At 65.6% G+C, this 27,075-nt stretch overlaps 2 protein-coding genes across 4 annotated transcripts in view; one reads left to right on the forward strand and one right to left on the reverse strand.

Annotated features, from left to right (window-relative positions):
• TRAF7 (TNF receptor associated factor 7) overlaps window positions 1-2,120 on the forward strand; it is a 30,470-nt gene extending 28,350 nt beyond the window's left edge. For all 3 annotated transcript variants that reach the window (XM_053992328.1, XM_053992330.1, XM_053992329.1), the window contains 3 exons: window positions 440-571; window positions 746-865; window positions 1,410-2,120. In XM_053992328.1, the coding sequence (XP_053848303.1) occupies window positions 440-571; window positions 746-865; window positions 1,410-1,424 (267 nt within the window). In that variant the 3' untranslated portion in view covers window positions 1,425-2,120. The remainder of the gene's footprint in view (window positions 1-439; window positions 572-745; window positions 866-1,409) is intronic.
• Window positions 2,121-2,357: 237 nt separating this feature from the next.
• CASKIN1 (CASK interacting protein 1) overlaps window positions 2,358-27,075 on the reverse strand; it is a 29,315-nt gene continuing 4,597 nt past the window's right edge. Inside the window, exons 2-21 of the mRNA XM_053992343.1 lie at window positions 18,664-18,715; window positions 16,601-16,698; window positions 16,353-16,498; window positions 16,173-16,268; window positions 15,749-15,879; window positions 15,568-15,676; window positions 15,144-15,252; window positions 14,939-15,033; window positions 14,739-14,856; window positions 13,076-13,291; window positions 11,134-11,241; window positions 10,896-11,014; window positions 9,696-9,783; window positions 8,364-8,461; window positions 8,130-8,240; window positions 7,957-8,058; window positions 7,399-7,537; window positions 5,214-7,328; window positions 4,717-5,110; window positions 2,358-4,286 (exon numbers count right to left, since the gene is read on the reverse strand). Coding sequence (XP_053848318.1) covers window positions 4,190-4,286; window positions 4,717-5,110; window positions 5,214-7,328; window positions 7,399-7,537; window positions 7,957-8,058; window positions 8,130-8,240; window positions 8,364-8,461; window positions 9,696-9,783; window positions 10,896-11,014; window positions 11,134-11,241; window positions 13,076-13,291; window positions 14,739-14,856; window positions 14,939-15,033; window positions 15,144-15,252; window positions 15,568-15,676; window positions 15,749-15,879; window positions 16,173-16,268; window positions 16,353-16,498; window positions 16,601-16,698; window positions 18,664-18,715 — 4,541 coding nt within the window. The 3' untranslated portion in view covers window positions 2,358-4,189. The remainder of the gene's footprint in view (window positions 4,287-4,716; window positions 5,111-5,213; window positions 7,329-7,398; window positions 7,538-7,956; window positions 8,059-8,129; window positions 8,241-8,363; window positions 8,462-9,695; window positions 9,784-10,895; window positions 11,015-11,133; window positions 11,242-13,075; window positions 13,292-14,738; window positions 14,857-14,938; window positions 15,034-15,143; window positions 15,253-15,567; window positions 15,677-15,748; window positions 15,880-16,172; window positions 16,269-16,352; window positions 16,499-16,600; window positions 16,699-18,663; window positions 18,716-27,075) is intronic.

A 27,075-nucleotide genomic window follows, 5' to 3' on the forward strand; every position in this document is an offset into this window, starting at 1 on the left:
CCCTTGGGCACAGCACCTGCCTCTGGCTGACCCTCGGGCACAGCACCTGCCTCTGGCTGACCCTCGGGCACAGCACCTGCCTCTGGCTGACCCTTGGACACAGCACCTGCCTCTGGCTGTCCCTTGGGCACAGCACCTGCCTCTGGCTGTCCCCTCGGGCACAGCACCTGCCTCTGGCTGACCCTTGGGCACAGCACCTGCCTCTGGATGTCCCTTGGACACAGCACCTGCCTCTGGCTGACCCTCGGGCACAGCACCTGCCTCTGGCTGTCCCTTGTGCACAGCACCTGGCTCTGGCTGTCCCCTCGGGCACAGCACCTGGCTCTGGCAGCCCCTCGGGCACAGCACCCACCTGGCGCTGTGCGTGGAGGCAGGAACAGCTCTCAGAGGGGAGCTGGGTGGCCTCAGCGCAGTGCCCAAGCCCGGCTGTGCCCCGCAGGTCTGGGATATCGAGACCAAGGAGCAGGTCCGCACGCTGACCGGGCACGTGGGGACAGTCTACGCCCTCGCCGTCATCTCCACGCCCGATCAAACCAAAGTCTTCAGCGCGTCCTACGACCGCTCGCTCAGGGTGCGTGTGCGGGACGCGGAGTCTGGGACGGCCCAAGGGAAGGGCGGGGGGGATCCCCAGCCCTGCGTGTCACGGGGCCTCCGTGTGTCACCCGTGTCACCCGTGACACGCCGCATCCCCGTCCCTCCCGGTGCTCCGCGCCGTGCTCGGCTCACGCTCCCCGTGTCCCCCCAGGTGTGGAGCATGGACAACATGATCTGCACCCAGACCCTGCTGCGCCACCAGGGCAGTGTCACCGCCCTGGCCGTGTCCCGCGGCCGCCTCTTCTCCGGCGCCGTGGACAGCACTGTAAAGGTGGGTTTGCTCAGGCTTGTCCTGCGTGGTTTGGGCTCATCCAGTGCTGGAATCATCCGTTAAATGAGTTAGGAGTCAAAGTGACACGAGAGTGGAGCCAGGTGAGGGTAGAGCTCTGCTGCCAGGGAACAAGTGACCAGACAAGAGGACATAACCTCAAACTGGGCCAGGGGAGGTTCAGGTTGGACATCAGGAAGAATTTCTTCATGGAACGGGTTGCTAAGGAAGGGGCTGTCCAGGGAGGTGGTGGAGTCCTCATCCCTGGAGGTGTCCAGGAAATGACTGGATGTGGCACTCGGTGCTCTGGGCTGGGTGACAAGGTAGGCATCAGTCACAGGTTGGATTCAATGATCTTGGAGGTCATTTCCAACCTCAGTAATTCTGGGATTCTTTGAAACAAGGGGGTGGTTCCCCATGGGCAGGAGGTTTCCCTCCTGACAGTGTTGTGATGCTGGCAGTGCAGAGGGAAGCTCCGTGGGGGATGAGGAGAAGCCCACAGAGCTGCTCAGGAGTCACTGCCTGCGGTGCCGTTGTCTGTCCGCAGGTCTGGACGTGCTAACGAGAGCGTCACACGAGTCCTGCACACTGAAAGACCAAAAACTCTCCCTTCCATCGGCCTGTGGGTGACCACACCACTGAAACGACTGCTGCAGCTCCTCCTGCACCGACCACTGCCTGCTGCTGCTGCCCCTCGGCCGGCGGCTCTCCGGACGGCTCTGCCCCACGGACGCTCCAGGTGTTCCCTCAGATCTGCCCCAGATGATTGGAAAAGAGGAAGCTGTTCCAGTGCCAGTGCCCTCCTCTGCCTGTGCCCCCCAGGCTGGGGCTGGGGGGACACTGGGGCTCGGGGCTCGGGGCCAGGCGAGCGCAGCCCTTGGCCAGCGCCAGGACTGGACAGATCCGTGTGTCCTGGTGGGGACAGGCTGGGCCCCTGTCCTTGGCAGGACTGAGCTTTAGGCCGTACCCTGGGTGGGCACCCGACCCCTTTCTGTCTCTAGTATTTAATTTTACTGCCAAGGCGCCGGGCCGATCCATCTGGGAAGAGGTGTTTCCTTGAGTAGCCAGGTACGATTTTTATGCCACAGCTAGTTCTCAAATCAAGTTCCACAAGCCCATTGTTCACCACCCTGTAATAATGGTCTCCACATTAAAGACAAAAAGCCTCCGTTGCATTTTTACTCACATTTTCTACTGTTTTTAAGATTGTAATATAGATTTGATTATTTCTTCATTGACAATAAAAGCAGAAAGAGTTGTTCCTGCCCAGTGTGAGTTATTGCTGGGAGCCAGCAGCCAGCACTGGCCCCGTGGGGTGAAAATTGAAAATTGAAGTGCCTGGGCCCTACACTCCACGGGGGACAGGTCCCAGCCAGGCCCCAGCACCCCACAGAGGCACCCAGGGGTGCCCTCAGACCGTGCAGCACAAACACCCAGCACGCCACGAGGACTCGGGAGGGCTTGGGGAGACAAAGAGTGGTGCCAGGCCGGCAGGGGTTTTATTTTTTTTTATTTTTGTTTAAATATTTGTTGCCAGACTTGGTATAGGAGCAAACGTCTTCACAGCACCACGAGCCATCTACAATTCAGAATAGGAAGAATAAAGACGAGTAGAAGTGAAATCTAAGCACAGAAGAGCAGGGAGCAGCACCAAGATGCAGAGCTGGACAGATGGGATACGATACAGAGTCCATAACTTAATCATAAAAAATATATATATGTATATATCCATCATGTAGAACTTTATGGATTTTTTTTTTTAGATACATATTTTTTTTTTCTTTTCAACAGATATTTTCAGGCGGGTGATTTATTTTTTTAAATTATTTTTAAAGTCTTTTTTGTGTGTTTTGTTGTTTTTTTTTTTTTTTTTTCAAAAGAAATTTCAAAGTTGTGCCAAACACATCTGGATCAGCGACCACAACGGGAGAGACGGGGGAGACAGGGCAGGGAGGGAAGAGGGAAGGAGGCAGAGACCACTCCACGTCTCGAGAGGAAGAAAGGAACAGCAACACTTTTGTTTGGAAACCACAAGCAAAAAATGCATTCATCAGGACTCAAGCGACTGAACCAGACTCCAACTCCAGTTTGTACAGGAATATACAGCGGCGCGTCCCGCGGGACGCACCGGGCACACGCACCCCGCGTGCACACCCACGCACACCCACACGCACCCAGACAGAGACCGACGACAAAAGCAATGAAAAGGAACTGAACCAAACGCTGAAGACACTCCAAAAGAAATGAAACACCTCCAGTGTAAGAATTAACAAAAACCTCCATAAAACAAGGCACATCCTTTGAGTTCGTAACGGTGGAAAAAGAAAGACGCGACACTGAATCCCAACGGAAAACCCGACCAGAACCGCTCGCACGTACCTTCCACCCAGAGAAAAGGTAAATATTGTGCTACTCTTAGAATGAGTTTGCCACAAGACACACAGCTTAGTATAATCTAATAGTTTTTTCTCAAGCTAAAATCCAGTTTTCTCTTGATTTCTTTTAAACTGCTTTATATATAATTGCTAATATTTTTAAATCTTTTAAATATATATTTGTTAAAGTTTATTTCTTTTTTATTATTTTGGGGTTGGGGGAAATCTGCTTTATATCTTTTTTTTTTTTTTTTTTTTTTTTTCCCCTCCAATAAATTAATACTTTTTTTTTTATAGCTTATCACCGTCCTGTCCCCGGGCGGGGAGGGGCCGGGCAGGGGCACGTCCCGCTGCCCCCAGGGCCACCGCCAGCCTTGCCCGCCCCCGCCAACGCCGACCGAGAAAGAAAACAAAGTTTAAAAATCAAAATTAAAAACGGAGCAAAGAAACCCAAGTGCGTTTGCCCGCCCGGCCCCGCCACCAGCAAACGCCACCGGTGACACGCGGCTGGCGGAGCCACCGCGCCGGGCAGGGCTTGTGCTACATTCGGGTGGCGGTGACCCGCGGCGCCGGGGCTGGCAGGGCGCGGGCGGCCACCGGACGGGTCCGTCGGGAGCCCCCCGGAGCCCCGGCCGCGGTTCGGTCCGGAGCGTGTTGCTTTGTTTCTTCTGTTGGGTTTTATTTCTGTGGTTTTTGTTGTTTTTTTGTTTTGTTTTGTTTTGGTTTTTTTTTTTTTTGCTTCTGCAAAAGGGAGTCCTGCCGGAGCCGGCGCCGAGTCCGTGAGCACAATCCTGAGGTATCTTCTTCTTTGTGCAAACCCCGAGGGACGGGATGTCCGGGAGGGGACGGCTGTACAAAGGGGACGGGGGGAGGGCGGCGGGGCCGGGGGGTCGTGGATCGTTGTGCCCTTGTGCCCACGTAAGCCCTGAGGTTCTCGGGGCCCTGGCGCCCCTCACTCCAGCATGGCATCCAGCTGGTCCGCCAGGTCGTCGAACATGCTGCCGATGTCGTCCAGGATGCTCACGGTGCTCTTCGACTCCACGGCCGAGCTGGGGAGCGACAGAGACGGGTGAGGGCAGGCAGGGGCAGGGACGGGGGCACGGCACAGCCCGCTCTGCCCCATGGCACGGCCCTCCTGCCCCTCTGCGGTGCCCAGCACCGTGTCCCCAGTGCCACGGCACAGTGTTCTGGCTCCATGTCCCCAGTGTCCCCTCTCCAAGACCACGTGCCTAGGTCCCCCTGCCCATGCTGCTCCAGCAAGATGTCCTTCAGTGTCACCTCCCCAGGGCGGTTCCAGCCAGGGTCCCCTGATGCTCCACCAGTGTCCCCCAGCACCATCCCACTCCCACCGCGGTGTCACAGCCTGACCCCCTGTGCACGGCCCTTATGGCACCTGCCATCTGCCACCCCTGTGCACGGTGGCACCGAGTGGCCTCGCAGCCTCCCCGGGGCCCAGCACCCACCCCTGCACCCCCTTACTCTGCCGCCTGACTGTCCTCCTGCTTGATCTTCTCCTCCACCGCCTGCAGCGCGGCGGCCAGGGACGCGCTCGTCTCCTCCAGCTTCTGCTGCGCCAGCTCGGGGCCGGCACTGTCGACGGACGGGCTGGCGATGGTGGAGCGCGGCGGCTTCACCGGCACCTGCTGGGGCTGCGCGCCGGGCGACAGGGGCTTGGCGGGGCTGGAGCAGAGCGAGGGCGGGGTGCTGGAGGGCTTGGCCGCGGGGCTCAGCTGCCGGGCTGGCGACGGGGCCGGCGTGGAGCTGGCGCTCACCGACTGGATGGCGGCGTGGGGCTTGGGGGGCTTGGGCGCCGTGGGGGGCGGCGTGGGCTTGGGGGACACCGGGGGCGGCGTGCCGTGGACCCGCTTCACCTCTGCGGAGAGAAGGGAGAGGGGCAGGAGGGCGGCGGGGCCGGCTGGGACCCCCGGCGTCCGCCCCGCGGAGCGCCCGTCGCAGGGGGCTGGCGGGGCACCTACCTGGGCTACCGGGGCTTGGGATGGGCACCTTTTTGGGGACGGGCACTGGCGGCCCAGGCATCTTCTGAGGCGGCTGCGTCAGCACAGGCTTGGGGGACACCGGCGGCTTGAAGGGCTTCTTGGGCTCGGCGGGCGGCGGGACGAACTCGGGGCCGTCGGGGCGGATGGCGGGCGGCGGGGTGGGCGGCGGCTCAGCCCCGCTCAGCTCCGAGGCCGGCCGCCGCTTCACGGTGCCGGTGCCGTTCTGGTACACGGCGAGCGTGGCCGGCTCCAGCGCCTGTTCCTTGTCCTTGGCTTTGGGCCGGCGCTTGACGGTGTCGGACTCGGTGAGGACGAAGCGGACGCCGTCCTGCTGGCTCTGCCTGGCCCGGATCCGCCGCTTGAGCGTGGCGCTGGCCTCCACCTTGCCCAGATCCCCGTGACGGTGAGCCGGGGACAGCCCCTCGCCCGTCTCCCCGCGGGCCGGCCCCAGGGGCCGCGGCCGCTGCTTGATGGTGAGCGTGCCGTCCTCGGCGAAGGGGATGCCGTCGGGGGAGCCGCCGCGTTCCACCCGCAGCCGCTCGCCGGGGCCGTCGGCGGCCGCCTCCGACCGCACGCTGTCGGCGCGCTCGCGGCGGGCGGCTGCCACCAGCCCGGTGACGGGGCCGCTGATGGTCCGGCGCCGGTTCACCACCTCCCCGTCCAGCCCGATGGCCTCCTTATGCTTGACGGTGGCCAGGACGGTGGCCACGCGGGCGCGGTCGGGGCTGCCCGGCGGCGGGCCGGGCTGTAGGTAGTAGCCCTCGGGCGCCTTGGCCGGCGCCGGCCCCGGCCCGGCTGCCACGTGTGGCTTCTGCAGCGCCAGCGCGCGGGCCCCGCCGCCGATGGAGGACATCTCCAGCATGGCCGCGATGCTGCGCACGCTGCCGGCGCTGCCCGTGTCCACGCTGCCGCCCAGGTCGCTCGCCCGCCGCTGCTCCCGGCGGCCCTCGCCCTCGGCGCTCGGGGCTCCGACGGCCGCCTCGCCCTCACCCTCCTTGGGGAAGTCCTCGGCCATGCCGGCGCTGGAGATGGCAGAGCTGGAGCGCTTGGGAGGGGGCGGCGGGGGTCCCTTCTTCTTGGGGCGGACGGCGAAGGACTGGCTGCGGTTGACGTTCTTGTCGCCGCCGGCGGGTGCCCGCACCGAGTGGCTGCGGCCCACGCGGCGCTGGACGGTGGCGTAGGGCCCCGCGTCCGGCACCAGCAGCTCGTCCCGCTCCTGCTCGCTGTCGGAGGCGGCGTAGCGGTTCAGGCTGTGCGCCCGCTTCTTCGGCCTGCCCGGCTCCTCCTCGCCCTCGCCCGCCGGCGGCAGGCACAGCACGGGCACCGAGACGGGCAGGACGGGCACCCCCGGCGGCGCCGCCTCGCCCTCGGCGGGCTGCGGCAGGACGTAGGCGAAGCCGCGGTGCGTGGGCGACTGGGGCAGGGAGCGGGGCGATGCCGGGCGCTCGCCGGGCGGCAGCAGCTGCGGGGTGGGCTTCACCTTGGCGGTGGCGTGAGGAGCCGCCGGGCCTTGTGGGGACGAGGGTCGTGCCTTGCCGGGGGTCTGCGGCGGCGTCAGCTGCCCGGCGGAGGCCGGGAAGGGCTGCCGGGGCTTGCCGGGCACCGGGGGCACGCTGGCGCGCTTCACGGGGTGGCCGTGCCGGGGCGGGCGGCTCTCCTTGGGCGGCGCAGGGGGGCTCTCCCCGCTCCCCTCCGCCAGGTACTCCTGGCTCTTGGAGATGGTGGCGGCGGGGGGGCCCCGCGGGCCGTCCCCCAGCAGCTCCTGCGAGCTGCTCATCAGGCGGGCGCGGCCGCCCAGCCCCGGCGGCGAGCGGTAACCGGGGGCCGCGGGGTTCGTCGCCTTCTCGGGGGGCTCCTCGGGGCCTTCTCCCGTCATGGCCACCTGCAGCTCGCTGCTGAGGTCGCTGTCCTGGAAGGTGGTCATCTTGGGCGACTGGCACTCAGGCGGCTCTGGCGGGGGCGACTCGATGGCCAGCACCTCTGGGCTCGGCCCCGACGCCTTCCTCTTGAGCGTGCCCGGCTCGTACTTGCCCAGCTCGGCGCGCTGCAGCTCCGCCAGCTTCTTCACCGCCAGCATCAGCTTCTTCTGGTGGCCTGTGGGCGGCACATGCCATCAGTGTCACGGCCAAGGCCACCGCAGCCAGCGCCGCGCGCGGGGCCTTACCCAGCTTGGTGATGCCGATCTCCTGCAGGTCCTCCCAGGTGATGTCGGTGATGAAGTCGATGTTCTCGTAGCCGTTCTCCACCAGCACCTTGTAGTACTGGGACAGGCCGATCATGGAGAGCCACAGCGCCAGGTTGGCCTGGGGTGGGGTGCGGGGCACGGCTCAGCACCAGCTGGCAGCAGGGTCTGGCCCCGCCACCCCAGGCACCCCAGCAGCCACGGAGATCCCAGCTTGCTGGGGGATCACAGCTCCAGGGGACTCTCCTGTCCCTGTGCCCCACAAGCATCCTGGGCTATTGCCAGCCCTATTCCCAAGGGAACCTCTCACTGTGCCCAGACACTGGGACAGAAGGGGTGTCACAGTGCCACATGCACATGGATGATTGCTGGCATCATCCTGATGGTCCTGGGGAGCTGCCAGGAGGGAACATGGGCAGCTCTGGGACCATGGAGCCATCTCCCACCCTAGTCCAGTACCACCCCTCCCTGGAAGAGAGGGGGGGACTCGTTGCCACCATGGATGTGGCTTCTGTCCCCCTGGCCCTGCACAGCCCTCACCGGTTTGTACTCGGGCAGCCACTCGGGGATGTTGAGGTTGTTGATCTCGGAGGCGATCTTCTTCCTGTGCCCCGGCTTGGTGACCCCGATGGCCGTGAGGTCCTGGGGCAGAGAGGGGGGGTCAGTGCCGCCCTGCTCCGGCCGTGCCTCCCTCCCACCGCCCCCGGCCCCACCTCCGGCGTCATCCGGCTGATGGTGGTGATGTCGTAGCCGGCGTTGATGAAGTTGGGCGCGTAGAGCTGCAGCTGGAACTTGCAGAGCCACTGGTACACGGCCTCCGAGCTCTGGGGTGAGAGGGGACAGATGGATGGGGGAAGCTCTGGGGATGGGGACCCGCCACTCCTGCCCATGTCCCCCAGGCTGTCCCCACCACCCGCTCCCCACGGCACACAGTGCTCCCCGCTCACCTTCCCCTCTGATGGCGGCTCCATTTTCTTCAGCTGGGGCTCGCTGGGGGGCTGGGGGGCGTAGGGGGAGCTGGCCACGCTCTGCGACCGCGACGAACCTGCCGGAGGGGCAGCGGTCAGCGCGGCGCGGCTGCCCGGCCCCGGGCTCTGGCCAAGTGGAAGGGAGAGCCGAGCCCTGCCCTCGGCCCCCGAGGTTGGCAGGGCCAAGGGAGGCACAGGAGGGCGACACCCACCCCAGCACAGCAGCCCGGAGCACCCGCGGTGCCCTGGGCAGGGTGCTGCTCCTCGGGGAGGGGCAGGCGAGCTGCTGCACCCAGCACGGCCCCGAGCAGTGCGACTCAGCCAGACCTGTCCTCCAGAGCGAGTGTCCCCGGCGCCCAGGCAGCAGCCAGAGCGCTCCCTCTGCCCAAAACCCTCTGGCCCCGCTCCTCTGGCCTTGCACGAGCTGTTCATCCCTTTGGCTCACCTTGGTGCTCTCCCTCCAGGGTAAGGAAGGCTGCCCTGAATTTTTTCCCTCATGTTTCTGATCAGGATGGACAAGAGAAGCCCCTTCCCCCCCACCAGCAACTGCATGTTCCGTGTGTGTGTGTGTGCGTGTGTGCGTGTGTGCATCCTCCCTGTGTGTGCATCCTTCGGGCATCTGCATCCCTCTCGCGTGGGCATCCTCCTCACATGTGCATCCCTCTGCCGTGTGCATCTCCCTCACGTCTGCATCTCCCACTTGCGTCTGCATCGCTCCAGCATGTTTCCCCCTCTCCCTAGCAACGTCTGCGCCCCTCTACCCGCGTGTCCACCCCCCCTCCATGTGCGCACCCCCTCCCCTGAGCGCATCCCCCCCTCCCCAGGTCTCTCTGCCCGCTGCCTCCTCCCTCCCCGCGGCCCGGGCAGCTCTGGGCATCCCCCCTCGCCCACCCCCACGTGTGCATCTCCCGTCTGTCCCCCCGATTCCCGGGCACGTGCCACTCCCGTGGCGTGGGCACCCCCGTGGCGTGGCCATGCTCCCCGCAGCCCCCCAGACGGCGGTGGCTGGGGGGGGGGGACCCCGCTCGGGCTCCAGCAGGGCTGGCGGGGGGGCCAGGGAAGGGAAGGGGCCGGGGAGCAGCGGTGCCCCCCCTGCCCGCCCCACGCCGCCCCCCCGCCCCCCCACGGGCCCCCACTAACCGAGGCAGGAGAAGGCCTGGCAGCAGCCGAAAGGCGAGAGAGTCATTTTTTACCCACACGTTTTTCTTCTGGCGACGGGTGCCGTGGCAATAAAAAAAAAGACAAATCCCTGGATCCACGGCACGGCCAGGGCTCCTCCTGCTCCGGCAGCCGGGCGGCCGCAGCACGCACCTGCGGGGATGTCCTGCGCCTTGGCCGGCCCATCGCCCACGGCAGACTCTTGCGCAGAAGCCTTCTGGGAAAGGACCGTTGCCAGCAGCTGAAAAACACCCCGGGAAAGGGGGAGAGCAGGCAGGAGTGAGGCGGGCGGAGGGGCCCGGGGGGTGCGCGTCGCGGGTGTCGCGGGTACCGTGGGTGCTGCGGGTGCTGCGGGTGCTGCCAGCTCGGGCGAGGGTGGGCAGGGAGGGTTGCAGCAGATCTCGGCGGCAGCGGGGAGAACGGGAGCGGCAGATGGTGCTTTGCCGGCAGCAGGAGCCCACGGCAGCGCCGCACCCCAAAGCCAGCCTGGCACATGCGAGACCAGGCTGCCGGCACGGGCTGTGGGGTCCCCTGTGCCCACAAGACCGAGCCCCCCTGGCTGGCGGCATGGTGTGGCTCAGGGGCAGTACGTGGGCATGGCAGGCAGGGTGCCAGGGGACGTGGGCTGGTGGGTGCTGGGGTCAGTGGGCTGGCAGGTGCCATTGCCAGGGAACGGGACAGCCCAGGGGCAGTGCAGGGCTGTTGGGGCAGCGGTGTCAGGGCAGGGTGCAGTGCGGTGTGCGGTGCTGGTGGCCGCAGGGCACTGGTGGCAGTGTGCCATGCCAGTGGCAGCAGTGCATGGTGCTGCTTGCAGTGTGCCGGGCCGGTGGCAGCAATGCATTGGTGGCAGTGTGCCATGTTGGTGGCAGCAGTGCACTGGTGGCAGTGTGCCATGTTGGTGGCAGCAGTGCATTGGTGGCAGTGTGCCATGTTGGTGGCAGCAGCGCACCGGTGGCAGTGTGCCATGCCGGTGGCAGCAATGCATTGGTGGCAGTGTGCCATGTTGGTGGCAGCAGCACACTGGTGGCAGTGTGCCGCGCCAGTGTCAGCAGTGTGTGCAGGGCAGGGCAGTGCAGAGCGCAGTGCAGAGGCCCCTGCGAGTGGCAGCAGAGACGTGGCACAGCAGCTCTGAATGTTTTGCAGGGGCTGAGCCCAGATCCAGGCAGCACTCAGGGCCCGGTGGAGGGGACACACTGGTGGCTGCTGTCGGTGACAGCGTAGCTGGTGGCACACAGGGTATCGATGAAACCACGCAGCACCTGGTCAAGCGCCAGCTGAGCTCAGGGCAGGCAGCAAACACTGCAGGACTGCAGCCAACAGCAGCTGGCACGGCCACCTCGGGGCTCGCCTTACCTTGACACCTTCGGAGCCGGCGTGCAGGGCGTGCGCCCCGCTGCCCGCGCTCTGCCCGCTCCCCGAGCTGCGCGCAGAGGCCACGCTGCCCGTGCTGCCCAGGCTGCTGCGGTCACCACCTGCACACAGAGGAGAGGCTGTCAGGGCTCTGAGCCCCGCGGTGTGGCCGTGCCCCACTGGAGCCACCGCCGCGTCCTGGCTCGTGCTCCGCGGCCCGGCCGCTCGCGGCTCGCCGTACCTGTGAAGGGTTTCCGCAGCACCCAGATCTCCTCGGCGGGGGCTGGCGCGGCCGATCCGCCCTGCGACGGTGACAGGTGGGACGGGCTCATGTCGGCCCCGCGGGACCCTTGGTGGCAGAGCAGAGAGAGCGGCCGTCAGGCGCGTGGCTCTGCGCTCGGTGACCACGGCCCCGGGTCTGGCGCTGCTGCGCGTGGGAACAGCCCCACAGGGAAGGTGTGGGGACCCCGGCTGTGTCCGTGCCCAGGGATGCCAGAGCCATCCTAGGGCCCTGTCCCACCCCAAGCTGGCAGAGGTGACAGTGACCAGCCCTGGGCCCTGTCGTGCAGAGCATCCCCTCCTCACTGCCAGCCAGGGACAGACCCACAGTGGGGTGTTCCAGTGCCCTGGACAAGGGACAGGGACTGTGTCATCCCTTCACAGGACAGGATGGGGACATGATCCAGAGCATGGAGCAAAGGGAGCTGGGCAAACCCAAGCAGTGGGACCCAGGTCTTCACCCCACTGTCCCCAGTCCCAGGCAGTGCTGGCCATGTCCCTGGAACTGCCTGCACCCATCTGCAGGGACACAGGGGCAATGCAGGACCAGGCACCGGGTGCTGGAACCCTGGTGACACACAGGGGACGCAGCAGTGGATGAGAGGACCTGGCCCTCCTCTGGGGCACAGCTTGAGCGTCACCCCAGGGCACGGCTCCTCACCAGCTCACTGTGCTGGCCGCCTCTGCCAGGTCCCACTTGAACCAGGGACACCCAGCTCCGAGTGCAGGGGGGAAAACAGCATCAGGTGAGATGGACGACAGTCCTACGAGGCCAGTGCTGCCACGGCTGCACCACGGCTCCGCCACTGTCCTGCCAGCCGTGGGGCACTGCCACCCTGCCACCAACCATGGGGTGTTACCACCTCATTGCCAGCCATGGGGTACTGCCACCCTACCACCAGCTGTGGGACATTGTCACCCCACTGCCAGCCAGGCCAGTTCTGTTCATGGAGCTGCTCACTCCAACAGCACCAACCGTAGCAGGGGACAGGTGGTACAAGGTGATAAAGTCACGGAAGGAGCACAGCAGGGGACAAACGGCCCCACTGACTCAGACTGGGACATCCCTGAGCTGCACATGCCACGGTCACACCAAGAGGAGCCTGGGCTTGTGCAGCTCCATGCGACCCCACCAGGAGAGAAAGCCCCAGGGAAAAGAAGTGCTCCTTTGTCCCCAGAGCCAGCACGGCCACCCAGTGCCCCCCAACACAACCTCCTTAGCCGCTGCCACCAGGGCACGTGCAAAGACTCCTGGCCCAAGCCATCGAGGACTGCACCCCTGCAAGCCCCCTGCCCCTGGGCGCTCCTGACGCGCAGCCCTGCAGCATCCGTCACCTGCCTGTGTCCCGGGGATGGTCCCCAGGGTTCAGCTGGGCTCTGCCTGCACTGAGCCAGCCCCGAGAGCATCTGGGAAAGCCCCCAGAGCCACAGCCCCTTTCCAGCTCCACGTGTGCAGCCACGACCTGGTCAGAGCTGGGCCCTGCAGGAGGCTGTGGCCGGCGGAGGGTCCCTGAGCCCGTGGCACAGAGCCCGTGGCACTGCGCTGCCAGCCCCGCCCGGCACAGGGCCGTGAGTGCTTTGGGGTGCCCGCGCACCCGGACAGGAGCGCAGGGGCCACGGGGACGCCGGCGTGGGGAGGGTGGGCTGTGCCTTGGGCACACGGCGTGCCAGCGGCGCTGGAGCGGGTGTGGGGGGAGCGATGGCACGCGTGTGCCACCCGGGTGCCCCCCCGCTGCCCCCCACCGCACGCATGCACGCCCATGCACGCGCTGCATGCACACACACACGCCCTGCAGCCCCCCGGTGAGGGGGAGAGGCCGAGCAGAGAGAAAAGACTCGACACACGCTTTTAAAGGAAAAGAAAGGAAAATCCATGGAGAGCAACGAAGCGAGCGGTGAACTACCTTGTCCGTAACGCGGCTCGTCGGCACTGCTAGGGGAGAGCCTGTGATAGCCAAAGGAACTGAAAAGAGTCTGATGGGAATGTGGTGGTGGAGGTGGAGGTGGAGGCAGGGAATGGAACGGATGGGACGAGGCGTCACCGTTTAGCACAGCAGCCCCGTAAGCCGGGAGCGGGATCTTTTGGAAGTGTTGGGGGATTGTTACAGTCTCCCATGAACCTGATAATAAAACATAACAAGAGACAAAATGAAAAGAATCAAAATAATAGAGACACGCTCAGTGCCACCATAAGAAAAAAGAAAAAAAAAAAAAAAAGGAAAGAAAAGAAAATAAAAGGAAGGGGGGAAAAGGCAGCAAATCAAAAAAAGCGACCAAAAGGATGTGGAGAAGCCAGAACTGAGACCCAACAGATGAGGAGCAGCAGCGGGAGCTCAGCACACGCACAGCCCGGCGCAGGGGACGCGCACACCCCGCAGATCCGACACGGACACTGGGACAGCCCCACGGGCCAGCTCACGGTGTGTCACAGCCAGGCTGTGTGTCACAGCCAGACCTGCAGGGCCATCCCAGGGCAGCGGGGCTGCAGGCAGGGCCGGGCCGGGGCCGCAGCAGCGGCACCCCCGTGTCCAGGGGGTGAGCCGTGACACAGCGCCTGCACCCCACGCTGCTGCCCCACCGCAGCCAGCGGCGTGGCTACAGAACCCCACAGCCTGGCTAACACTGCTGTGGGCCAGCTGCAGCCCTGGAGCCACGGAGCACAGCCCAGGAGACGTGGATGGCATCTCTGGTACTGGCACACAACCCACACCTGGAGGGTGGGCTCTGCCCCTGCCTGTCCAGCACCAGGTGCTTCCAGGGACGCTGTGGGTTGCCCGGCAGCCACTTGTGCTGCCACTCCCCTGAGACACTGTTCACGTGCCACCACTGCCTGCCCATGTCCCCGTGGTGTGGCTGCCCCCAGGACCCACTCCCAGGGCTGGGGTGAGATGGTTGATGTGGGGCCTTTCAGCGCTGCCTGCAGAGGCACCAGCCCCAGTGGGACGCTCCTGGCAGAGGACACAGCCCAGGGACATCCCAGGGGGCTGCACACCCCACCAGGAGCCTAAAGGGATGACAATGGGAGTGGGGAGGGGGACAAGCAGCCACAGGGCAGGGGAGCAGGGGCCAATCCCTGAGATGGCCCCTGGCTGGAAAGACGGTCTCTGTGTGGCAGCATCAGCTCCCTGGCACTGGTGCCCAGCTCCTGCACAGACCCTGAGCACCAACTCCTGCGACCCCACTGCTGTGCCCGTCCCCCCAAACCCCAGTGACACCCCTCATGCACCAACATCCCGGCACCTCAAACGCCTCCCCCAGCCCGAGGGCAGCCAGGGCTGACCCTCGAGCACCCCAGGGCTGCCAGCACCAACCCCCAAGACACCGACCCCACAGACACGACGGGAACACGGGCCCTGCACGCTCGATGGGAGCGCCGGCCCCACAGGCACAACGAGGACGCTGACCCCACACGCTTTTGGGCACCGTCCCCGTGCACACGGCGGGGACACCCACCCCACATGCATGAGGGGCATCGCCCCGCTTTGTCTTCACCGCTGCGGCCCCCGACACCCCGGTGCCCACCAAACCAAGACAGGGCTCCCCGGGGCTGTAGGGGGGATTATTTGCCTGTTCGTTTGCTTATGGCCTCGACGAGGCTGGAGGGGAAGTAGCCCACGCGGTCGTTGCCGGTGCGGTTGTCGTGGATGCAGCCCTTCCAGCGCCCGTCGGCGTGCTGCTCCAGCACCTGCGGGACGGGCCGGGTCAGGGGCCGGGCCAGGGGCTGGCACTGCCACCGGGGTGTCCCCGGCCCCCCCGGCCGCACTCACGGTGATGACGTCCCCGGCTTTCACGTTGAGGCTGGTCAGGTCGTAGTTGTTGCAATAGTCCTTGACGGCCCGGACCTGCAGAGCTGCAGAGGCGTCTGCGGGGCAGAAGGGGAGCCTCACCAGGCGCTCACCCCGCGGGGGTTGGCACCCCCGGCCCGGCGCCCCTCGTGCCAGCATGGCCACTCCGTGCCCTCCAACCCCCTACCCCGCAGCATCTGCTTGATCTCCTTGCTGGCCTGGCTGGTGGTGAACTGGTTGACGATGTCCAGAGCCGTCTGGTTGTAGGTGTTCCTGACGTGGGCGTTGATCCCGCTCTGCAATGGCACCGAGAGGGATTGGGAGGAGGCTGGTCCCCATCCTGCCACCCCTGGGACTCCCTAGGCCACCAGGAGACCCGCAGCTGGAGGGCACAGCTCTCAGACCGTCGTGTGTACCCCCCTTGTGACCCTCGCCCCTCCATGTGCACCCTCCAGGACCCTCAGTGCCTTGGTGTATCCCCTCCAGGACCCTCAGCTCTGCTCCCTGGGAGCTGCTCTGAGCCTCCAGCTGTGGGGTCACCCCCTTCCCACAGCCCCTGGCTGGGCTGGGGGCGCCTGGGGGCATCTGGGGGTGCCGAGGGGGGCCCTTACATCCAGCAGCAGCCGCACCACATCGGTTTTGCCGCAGAGAGCGGCCTCGTGCAGCGCCGTGCCCGCCTTGGTCTGCCGGTTGATGTCGATGCCAGCCTGCAGCAGGAGCCTGTGGGGGACAGTGGGGTCAGCGGGGCACGGGGGGGGCACCGTCACCGCCACCCCTGCCCACGGCACCCACCGGATGATGTCGATGTGGCCGTTCTTGGCGGCGAGGTGCAGGGGGCTGGTGCCGTTGGGGTCGGTGGTGTCCCCCGGTTTGGGCTCCAGCAGTGCCGCGCACATGTTGCTGTTCAGGAGCAGTTGGACCACCTGGCTCAGCAAACACAGACGGAGCAGGGCTGCAAGGGCGGCTCGGCCGCCCCCCGGGGCTGCGGCCCCCGGCCCCCACCTGCCCCCCCTGCCAGCGGCCGGAGCTCCCCTGCAGTGGTGGCACCGCACACCACCGGTCATCCCTGTGCCCCTCCAGCCCCCCCGGGTACCTCACAGTGTCCCTGTCCCCCGCCCAGGGGACCTCACAGTGTCCCTGTCCCCATCTGGGGACCTCACAGTGCCCCTGTCCCCTCCCAGTCCCCAGAGGAGGGCCCAGCCCTGCCAGAACTTACCCCGACCCGGCCAAACTCGCATGCCAGGTCCAGGGGCGTCTTCCCCGAGTTGTCCATGATGCAGGGGTTGGACTGGTGCTGCAGGAGCATCTCCGACTGCGGACAAGCAAGACCCCGACCCGGTGAGGGCACGGCTAGAGGGGTGGCACCCCCCCCTCGCCAACCCCGTACCCTCCATACCACGTCGTAGTGCCCGTGCTGCGCTGCCAGGTGCAGGGGGATCTGGCCCTCATCCGACGGGATGTTCACAGAGGAACCTGCCTTCAGCACCATTTTCATGGGCTCCTTCTTGCCCTGCCAGGCTGCGTAGTGCAGGGGCCGCATGCCTGCAGGGGCAAGAAGCCATGAGCCTTCCATGTGCCCTCACAGCAGGCAGAGCCTGAGGGGGGCACAGGGCAGGGGGCCACAGCCAGCCCCCGGGGACTCGCCTTTGTTGTCCTTGATGTCCACGGCAGCCTGCGCCTCCAGCAGCAGCGAGATGAGCTCCGTGTTGCCGTTAAGCGCCGCATGGTGCAGAGCCGAGAACCTTGGGGACCGAGGGGGTGTCAGGGGCCACAGGCCTGTCCCCTCCGCAGCCCTGCCCACCCCTGCCCAGCACCACGGCCTCAAACCTGCACCTCCATGCGCCCGTGTCCCCGGGAAAGCCACCCCCACGTGCCTCTGTGAGGTTTTGGGGCGAGAGCTGCCGCAGGCCTGGGAGTGCCGAGACCCCGCCGGGCTGGAGGTGGCGGGCAGGGCAGGCACAGGGGCGTCCCCCTGAGGGTGGGGGTGCCGGGGAGCCCCCTCTCCCCGCTGACCCACTTCCCCCAGCAGCGCGGCCATGAGCACAGATGGCAGCGCTGCCTTGCCCGGTGTCAGGCCTGGCTGTGGGGTGGGGAGAGCCCCCGGCCCCGCAGCCGCTGTGCTCTCGCAGCTCCCGGAGCCGGAGGCTCCCGCCTGGGAAGCGAGCCAGGAGCTGACCTACTTGTGCTCCCGGCAGCGGCGTCCTCCGTGCGACTGCGCTGGCACCCACTGTGCCGCTGCTCCGGGCCCTGGCCGCGCACAGCGTCCCCATCCCCTCCCCAGGGCCACCCCGGTGTCACCGGAGCATGGGAACGGGCCGCAGAGCCCCCAGGACGCGCTGGCCTCTGTGGCTGCCCGCTGCCCGAGGGGCAGGTGTGGGTGACAATCCCCCTGGCCCTCTTCCCCAGGCCCCCGGCCGAGGGGACGCGTCCCCGTGGGGAGCGGGCTCCGGGCAGCGCGGTGCCCGCGGAGCTGCCGGCTGCGATCCCCGGCGGGGAGCGGCGATGTGAGCAGACAGCCTGTGCAGGAGGCCGATCCCAGCGTCTGCCTGGGAAATGTCAACATTTTCCGCTCCAGCGCCCTGCTCAAATCCGCTCAAGATGGTGCAAATCGCAGCCTTCCCCGGGGCTGCCTCGGGGCTTCCCTCGGGCACCTCGTGGCCCAGTCGGCCACCTCGGCCACGAGCAGGGCACTGGCCCCGAGGCCAGCGCGGGGACACCAGCACGGCCGGGAATGAGCCAGCACGGCTGGGGTGGGGAAACTGAGGCACGGGGCTGGCTGAGGTCACACAGAGCAGAGCACGGCCAGGCTGCAGCCTGGATCCCGGGGGGATCCTTTCCAGGAGCAGCGCCAGAGGCTGGAGGCTGCTCCCCTTTTGCTTCAGCACCCCCTGAACTTTCCAGGAGCCGGATACGAGCCAGGCCCTGCCTGCAGCTCCCCAGCCCTGCCGTGATGCTCAGCCCTCCTGAGGCCTGCTGGCTCTGCGGAGCACGAGGTGGCCCCTGGGGTGATGCCCCCGTCACAGCGATGAGCTGGCCGGTACCAGGGGATGCCCACGGCCACCACCCTGGTGAGGAGGATGAGGAGGCACCCGGGCTGCTGTGGCCATACGTCCCCAGGGCATGGCCTCCCGTTGCTGAGCAGCTGCTGTGCTGTGCTCCCTGGCATTTCCCTGGCCACAGGGAAACAAGTGGCATGGTGCTGCTGCCCGGCCCAAGCGGGATCTCGGGGCGGGGGGAGCCGGGGGCAGCTGCTGCCCAGCCCCACAAGCAGCACTCCCACTGCCACGGCAGCCCCCTCCTGCGCGGGGCCCCGGCTGCCTCCCTGCAGCCTCATTAGTGTAATTAGCGGGGGTGATCCGCGGCCGCTCCGCGCCGCTCCCGCCTGGCGGGGTCACGGCTCTCCCAGCCGGCACCCCACAGGGCTGATCCCTGCACGGCTCCCGAGGAGCCCCACAGGGCTGGGAAAAGCGTGGTGAGATGTGGGGCACAGCCCTGCCTCTGCCTCCTCTGGTGCCCGTGGCTGCTCCAGGCCAGCACGGGCTCTGGGCGCAGGCCACGTGGGCTAATGGGGGCCAGGGTCCTGGCACTGGAGCTGGCAGCTTGGAGAGCCTGGCACTCCCACGCAGACACGCAGGTGCACCCCCTGCTCACAGCACCCTTGGCATGCACCCCACAGCACCCACGCCCGGGCTTGGGCTCCCACTCACCCGTCCGTGTCTTGGAAGTTGACGTTGACTTTCTTTGCTGATCCGAGGAGCTCTGGAAGGGAGGGAAGGGGGCAGGATGTTAGAGGAGGTGGCTGGTGCAGGGACACGGGGCACACCAGGGAGGTGACGTGGTGGCAGCTCCAGGTTTCCCTGCCCTACCAAGGCTGGGGCTCCCTGCAGCTCAGGAGGCTCAGGGTGGGGGTCCCTGCTGAAGGTGGCAGAGCCCTCCTGGCTCCAGGTTCTGCCCATTCCCCCCTGGTTTGCCTGGGGTTCCCCCCTGGCTCCTCCACCCGGCTGAGGGTCCGGAACGGCCCCATGGAGCCCCCGCCGGGCAGAGCTCAGCACGTTCCCTGTACCCCCAGCCCCCCCGGCGCTGCCCTCCCCACGCTTCTGGGAAATTAAACCGCGCCGGGGCAATCCAATTAGCAGCACGAGGAGGGATGGAGCCAGATTTACATAAGATTTACCCGAAAAATGCCACTCAGGCTTTCCAGTGAGCTGTTCTTCCCACAGCGGGAGCGGGAGCAGGAGGAGAAGGAAGAGGAGGGTGGGAGCAGCACGGCAGAGCCCCGGGTGGGGGACCCACACAGCAGCCCTTGAACCCAACACAGCGAGCACAGCTCCAGGACGGCCCTGAGACCATGGGAGAGGACCCAAAGGCTGCATGGCCAGCAGGGAGAATGGGCAAAGGCACACGAAGGCAGGACAAGCTAAGCTTTTTTTGGGAGAAGCTGGCTGGAAGGGGCTACTTCAGGCAGGGAAGGGGAATGTGAGGCCAGAGACACTCCCTGTGCACCTTGGCCGTGGCCCTGCTCTCTCTCTCTCCCCCTCCACCACGGCCCCTTGCCAGTGTCCCCGTGTTTATTGAATTACTGGACACAAGGGCTGCGCCACAGCCCAGGAGCCTCTGCATGGACAAATGGGGCTCAGAGGGCACCAGCAGCAGGAGGGGCAGCTGTGTCCAGCCCTGACCCTCAAGCCTGGGGAGTGGTGCCAGGCTGAGCCAGCCCTGCCCAGGCCACGCAGCGCAGATGGGCCCAGGACAGAGGCTCTGGCACCCAGAGCTGGCTCCCTCCTGCACTCCAGGGCTGCCCAGCTGTCCGAGCTGCAGGACATTTGCTAATGCTGACACAGCGCGGTGTGACAGGTGACAACTGCAGAGGACGGGTTCTATCAGCCACAGCAACCACCCTCCAGCCACCAGGTCCCCAGGCTCTCCTCCCAGATGAGGTGACTCGTGTGGGATGAGAAGCAGCACTGCAGTGTGCCTGGAGAGGGACGGGGACACCATGGGGTCCCCAGGGTGTAGGGAGGGACAGGAATGCCACAGAAGCCCCCAGATGCCATCGCTGCCATAGCATCCCCATGCTCCCCTGGGAAGAACTGGACATTACTGGTGGGCAGAGCCCCTGTGACACCAGGAATGACCCAGTCCCCGCCAGCCCCGTGCTGCCGCCAGCGTCCCCAACAAAGGTGCCATTCAGCTCCGGTGGAGAGGAGCCCAGCGCCGCTTCCGCTGCCGCCCCGCGCCAAGAACCAGCTCCCAGGAGAAGGGGCCGAGCTGCCCCCCAGGGATGCAAAGGGCCAGCGGACAAAAGGAGCCGTGGGCGCAGGAGCGGCACCGTGCCCGGCGCTGGCTCCAACCTCCGGCCCCGAGACGGGCCCCGCTCGGGCTAATGGGTCCTTGCAGATGGACGGACGGACGTTGTCAGCAGGTCTGCAGTGCCTGGCCTTTCCCACGGGTTGATCCCAGCGAGGGGCTGGCATGGGGCACTGCCCGGGTGCAGTGGTGACGCCGTTGGCGTTCCCCAGGCACGTGTCACCCTCGGCATCACCAAACCACCATCACCAAATTTGCACCGTAGCGGCAAATTTTTCCTCCCTGCACCTGCAGGAGAGGCTGCGGCTGCCAAAATCTGTTTAGCACTTCCATCACTGCCCGTGCCAAGTGCTTAGTCAGTGACTTCCAGCCATGCAGTGGTTTGACTTTCCTTAAAGCTCTGGAAGTGGCCGTCAGCATGCCGAAGGCAGCTGGAGCATGGAGCCCAACTGGGGTCTCAGAAAAACCCCAATTCCCAGAGCAGGAGAGAAGGATGGGTGTCCTGCTCACCAGGTCCACAGTGAGACTTGCAGCCTGTCTGGGGGCAACAAGAGCCACGAGAGCTCATTAATGGTTGGGAATTAATGACAAGGAAAATTCTTCCACTAACAAGAGAGAAGGGAGCTGAGTGCTTCCAATTAAAAATATCGGCTACAAAAGGAAATGGGCACAGTGGGGACGAGAGCAGAGTTCCTTCATGGCCACACTGCCATTGAGCACCCAGTGTGTTCCCGGCTGTCCTCTCTGCTGGGATCACTGCAGGGGTGGCAGGGACCACCGAGCACCTGCAGTCACCATCCTGCCCTCTCCATGCAGAATCAGATGCCATCAGGAAGGTGCTGTCACCTCTTTGCTCAGACAGCCTGAGCCCCACTACCATCCTTGGGACACCCCAATGTCCCCTCTTGGCTCCCCACGGGCTGCTCGGGTGATGGTTGTGCCCTGCGGTATCACAGGGCTCCCCTGATACCTCGTGGCCCAGCTCTCCACCATTCTCAGAGCAGTTTGCACCCCACAAACACCCTGGGGAAGGACCACGATGCCAGCCCCAGTAAAGGGGGGCACACACAGGACCTGGCACCACCGGGTGCAGCTATCACCCGTGGCTGCGGTGTGCACCGGGAGCCGCAGCGTCTGCCATCGACACCAGCTATAAACAGCGCCTGCCAGAGTAAACACCGCCGCGGGGAGCGGCCCTGCCACCGCTCCCAGAAATGCCTTCGCTTAAGCGCAGGGACTGCAGGAGCTAAATCACGCTTGGATTGAGCCTGGCGCTCCGTGAGCAGCGAGCTCCTCGCCGGCCCCAGCTCCCCCGCCACGCGCCGGGCCCTGCGGCAGCCACGGCCCCGGCGGGCACCGCGGCGCGGGCGACGCACGAGCCACTGGCACGTGCGGGGCCTGTGCATGGGCAAGCCAATCTGCCCGACCCCAGGGTCCAGCCACGCGTCACCTTGGCTCCTGGCACTGTGCCTGGCAGCTGCTTTGGGTGTCCTGGAGCACGCCATGAGGAGACCCCCATGCCCAGCCACGGCTCCGGGCACTGTGATGCATGGCCACGTGGAGGCCCCCATGCCCAAGCAGGAATCCCTGTACACGCCAGGGGGAGACCGCTGTGCCCAGCCACTGCTCCAGGTATCCCAGAACACGCTGTATGGACACACCTGAGCCCAGGTGTATGCCACGGTGGGACCCCAGTGGCCAAGCGCAGCTCTGGGCACCCCAGTGCAAGTTGCAGTGAAACCCCTGTCCCCGGCTGCCCCGTCCCCTCCCTGCACACGTGTCCAAGGCCACGGCCCCACATGGTGGGACTCCTCAGGGGGTTCCTCTCCCTTCCCAGCACCCCCTCACGTGCTCATGCGCCAGCCCCTGCGTCTGCAGCCAGCGCAGCGCCAGCAGCGATCGATGCCCGGCCGGAGCGTGGGGGCTCCCGGCCAAGCCCCCGCTGACGAAGCACATCCTCACCCAGCTCCCCCCGGCAGGCAGCAGGCGGCTGCTCCAAGCAGATGGCTCCAGCCTCCGCTAAATCAACATCTACTTAATGAGGGGAAAGCATTGCTGCCCCCTCCCCAGCATGGCAGCAGCGGATCAGCCAGGAGAACCCCCCCAAATCCTCCTCTCCATCCCTTCCCTCACCCCTCTGCAGTGACCCCTCTCCCCTCCAGCCCCGTCCCTGCTGCTTCCCCACTCCCCAGCTCACGTGGGCAGCCGGACCCCTGCGTGTGCCCCCCACAACCACAACAGGACCCCACAAGCAGTGAATATCCACAGGGAAGACATTCAAGACAAGCGCCTGCTTCAGAGACAGGGGGGAGGATCCTGCAGCGGCATCGCTGGGAGCTGCCGGATAAAGGAAGCATCCAAAATAGCTGCTCTTAATTATATCCCTGCTAACGAGCGCCACGCCAACAACGGGCACTGCACGAGGAGCCCTGGCATGGGGGTGTCTTATTCCTTGCTGCGAGGATGGGGGTCCCCACGGCGGCAGGGGCCATGGTGGGGACCCCAGTGAGGCAGCCACAGCAGCCCTGGCTGGGTCTGGTGATGACGGTGACATCGGGGAGCTGGTCCTGACAGGGAAAAGCTTGTACTCCTGCAGCCAAGGTCGTGTCAGGCGCTGAGGCCGGCGATGCTCAGATGCTAATGAAGCCGTTATCATCTTCCGATCGATCTGGACTGCATAAATAATGCACCGGGAAGCTCGTTGTACAGGGAAAGGGATTGCCTGGGGCTAAGAGGTGGCTGGGATGGGATGGAGCCATTGCAGAGCAGTACTCAGCACAGCTGGATAACTGCTGCCCACCACAGCTGGACACCCCGGTGTCCATCACAGCTGGATATCCACTGCCCATCAAAGCTGCACAGCCCAGTGTCCATCACAGCTGGATATCCACTGCCCATCACAGCTGGATGTACACCTCTCACTGCAGCTGGACCTGCCAGTGCCCACCACAGCTGGATAACAACTGCCCATCAGGGCTGCACACCCACAGCTGTGTGCCCCACTGCCCATCACCAGCCATTCCCCAAATCCCAAGGCACTTCTAGGGGATGCTGCCCATGTGCCCAGCACAGGTACAGGTGCTCCGGATGCCCGTCCCTGGCAGAGCCTTCTTCAGGGAGTGGTGAAATATGCACTGGAGGCTGGCTGGGCTCTGGCAGCCTGAGTCACCGAGCAGTGCTGTCCCCTGGGGCTGCAGGAAGCAGCTTAAATGCAGCTTTCAAGAAGCAGCAGGGACTCCACTGTGATGCTTTTATTTTTACAAAAAGGAAACTTTTCAGTCCCATGGGATGGTGCGAGGCTGAGCCTATGGGCTGCCGGGGCAGGCAGGGACAGGGGACACGGATGTTCCCAGGGCAGAGCTGACCCACCAGGGCTGGAGCTGTCCAGGGGACCCAGCACCCACCAGCAGCTCCTGTGGAGATCCCCGCTCTCTCCCTGTATTCCCAAGTCATATCCTCACCTGACCTTTGCCGTGTGCTACCATGCAGCCAGGCCAAGCCACGCTGCATCAGCTGGACTCCTTTGGGGCAGTGCCAGCCCCCCAAGCCCCCCGAGTACCACCCGGGGCTCTGCTGAGCAGGGGCTCCCTGGTGACTCTGCCCAGGGCACCCAGGAATGCGGGGAACGGCAGCAGGGACGGGCAGGAGCTTGCACAGCGCAGGGCTGTGCTGCCTGTCCCCCTCGGGTGGGGCACCAGGGGTCGTGCTCAGCTCCGAGGGACCAGCACCGAGCGTCGCAGCCGTGCCCGGTGCCAGCCGCACGCCCACACTCGGCTCCGCGGAAATGAATGTTGGTGTCGCTTACAGGGAGCCCTAATTGCCAGCCTGTGGCAAACAGGTAATTTTCAGTAATCACCCTGGCTGGAAGGAGCCACTGCTGGCACAGCGAGGCTGGCATGGCAGGGATGGGGACGTGGCTGCTCAGGGCCACTGTCACCTGTGTCTGCCCGTCCATCCATCCCAGCGCAGCTGGCACTGCACCTCCTCGGGACACGGGAGCAGAGAGAGGTGGATACACCCTACTCACCTCCACCCTGGGCAGAGACCATCCTGCCCCATCCCCATCCTCATCCTCCCCGGCTCCTCCCCGTCCTCACCCCCTCTGCGCGGCCAGGGATCCCTGGCAGGACGGACGGACCCTGTCCACGCCGGCTGCAGGGCGGGACGTGGAGCTTTGTGCATCTTAAAGCATCATTAACCAAGACACGGCGGTGATCACTGGCCTCCCATGAACCCGGCACGGTGCAGCAGCGCTGGGAAGTGGCGGGAGCTCCCGGCGTGTGCACACGTGTGCACATCTGTGTGCAGGCGGCCCAGATCAGCTCCCGGTGTGCCCTGAGCGTGTGCACACGTGTGCACATCTGTGTGCAGGCGGCCCAGATCCATCAGAGTCTCCGGGCGCTGCTGCAGCGCCGGCTCTGAGCTCCCAGCCATGCACGGCGAAACAGGCCCCAGGTTCTATTTCAAACGTGATGCCTTCAGAGCTGTCGTTTGTCCTCATCCACGGTCGGTGCACCGTGCCCACCTTCTGCTTCAGGGCTGCATTCCCGGCGGGAATGGAGGGGCAGCACGGGCACAGGCATGGGCAGCTCGGCCTGGCAGCTCAGCGGCGTGCCAGTGACCGCCGGGGTGGGTGGACAGCGGGGATGTGCAGCCAGGCCATGCCGTGCATCACGCAGGAGCACAAGGAACGCGGCCGGAGGCCTCACACTGCTCCCGGCGGGCTGGCAGCGCTGCAGGGGAGGCGCTGGGCTTGCAGGACCCGTCCCAGTGTCCCCAGTGTCCCCAGCGTCCCCAGCACGGCGGGCACGGGAAGGGCGCTGGCAGGGGCGGTGCAGGGCCGAGCGGGACCGAGCCTCGGGCAGACGCGGAGCGCACACAGGGAGCGGGGCTGCTGCGGAGCTGCAGGGCTGCGAGGAGCGCGCCTGCCGTAAACAGCCCAGCTGCAATGCAGGAGCCGGGCAGCCGCCGCTTTGTCTCCGCTCCAGCGGCTCCCGCGGCCGCGGGCCGGGAACCCGCGGGGCCTCTCGAGGAGGCGGCGCGGCGCTCCGGCGGCCACATCTGGAAGGGATCAGCGGCTGCTGCCGCCGCGAGCCGGCCGTGCCCAGCGCCCGGCCCCACGGGAGGCAGCGCCGGCGTGGGCAGCGGAGAGGCCACGGGCACAGGGGCACGGGGCAGAGGCGCTCGGGCACACGATGCACACGCGTTCACACGGATGCACGGGGGCTGGGGCACGCACGGGGTGCGTCGCACAGCGATGGATGCGCAGGGATGCGGAGGGGCACACGCGGGCACACGGGAGGAGCGCCCGGCAACCCGAGCGCCGAGAAGCGGAGCCTGCGGTGGCTGCTTGGGCACCATCTCCAGCCTGGCCCATCCCCAGCTGACACAGACCATGGCAGGGCACAGCGCTGGGGTCCCCTCATCCTGCTGTGCCCCAGGGCACCCCAGCCCCACAGCCACCTCCATCTGCTCGGCGCTCTCCAGGCGGCCGGCAGTGACCTTGGTGGGCACACCCAAGGAGACCCGGGCAGAGCTGGCGCTCCCGGCCAGCCGCTCTCCCACGCCCTCCCAGCACGGTGCTGCCCCACCGGATGGCTCGTGCCAGCACCGGTACCCATCCATCACCACAGCAGTCCCGGCAGCACGGGGCTGTCAGGCCGAGGCGAGGCCAGCTCTGCACCCCAGCTTCCCATTTCTCAGGCTGATTGCTCCTGTCGCTGCAGAGCCCAGCATTAAACACCTCATTTCCTAGTCCCGTATTGAGTTGGAAAATACTATTAACATTTCATTAGAGCTTAAAAATCCCCCTCAGCGCGGCACAATGAGCCAGCCCGCGGGTGGCATCACTCCTGTGCCAGGTGGGCTGCACTGGCCCCATCCCTCTGGGAAGAGGAGAACCAGGAGGGCAAGCCCCACGTGCCCCAGACGTGGGACAGGGTGGTGAGCCAGGGCAGAGGTGACATCAGCGCTGCACACTGGCTCGGTGACCTGCTGGGCATGGCCCACCCTTGCAGCGCGCTTGGCCAGGAACAGGACACAAAACAGTGACAGAACAACAGTGTCCATGCAGGCACTCCTGAGTCTTCCTTCCCAATGCCTCTCCCTCACTGGAATGGAAACCTGGCCCAGCAGGACCAGCACCAGTCATTAAATATCAGCAAATTTATTCTCCAACATTCTCCCAACAGTGCTGAGCACCATTCCCAGCACACAGCAGCCAGCACCAGCACCAGGACAGACACTGCTGTGGGAAACAACCTCAGGTATCACCCAAGAGCTGGGCCCTCCCCTCCAGCACTCACCCCACCAGCCCTGCCACAGCTCCCACCTGCCACGAGCCCAGGAATGTGTTCACTGAGCACCCAGCACTGCTTTGGGACCCACTCGGGCCCTGGCACAGCACCATGGAGCTGCCATCCCCAGGCACTGCTGCTACGGCTGCTGCAAGCACGTGGGGAGGGGGAAGGGGCTGGGGGCACCTGGGCACACTGAGATGGGCAGGGGACTGATCACAGCCATTCCCAGCAGCTGGGAAGGGGAAGGAAGGGTTAAACGGAGTGCAGGGAGGAGGAGAGGAGCCAGACGCCAGCCTGGCTACTGGAAACCACGATGGGCTGGCAGCGACTGGGACGGCTGTGGAGAGAAGCTCAGGGCACCCTCAGCACTCAGGCCTGCTCACTGCCAGCACTGTCACCCTTGGGTGCAGGCTGGCCCTGCCACGTCCCCCACAGTGTCACCCCCCAGCACAGGGGCAGCAAGGTCCTCGTGCAGCAAACAGCCAGAGCCGGCAGCCGTGGGAGAGCCCCGCA

This window comes from Vidua macroura, chromosome 16 (assembly GCF_024509145.1).
Source record: "Vidua macroura isolate BioBank_ID:100142 chromosome 16, ASM2450914v1, whole genome shotgun sequence".
NCBI classification, from domain to species: Eukaryota; Metazoa; Chordata; class Aves; order Passeriformes; family Viduidae; genus Vidua; species Vidua macroura.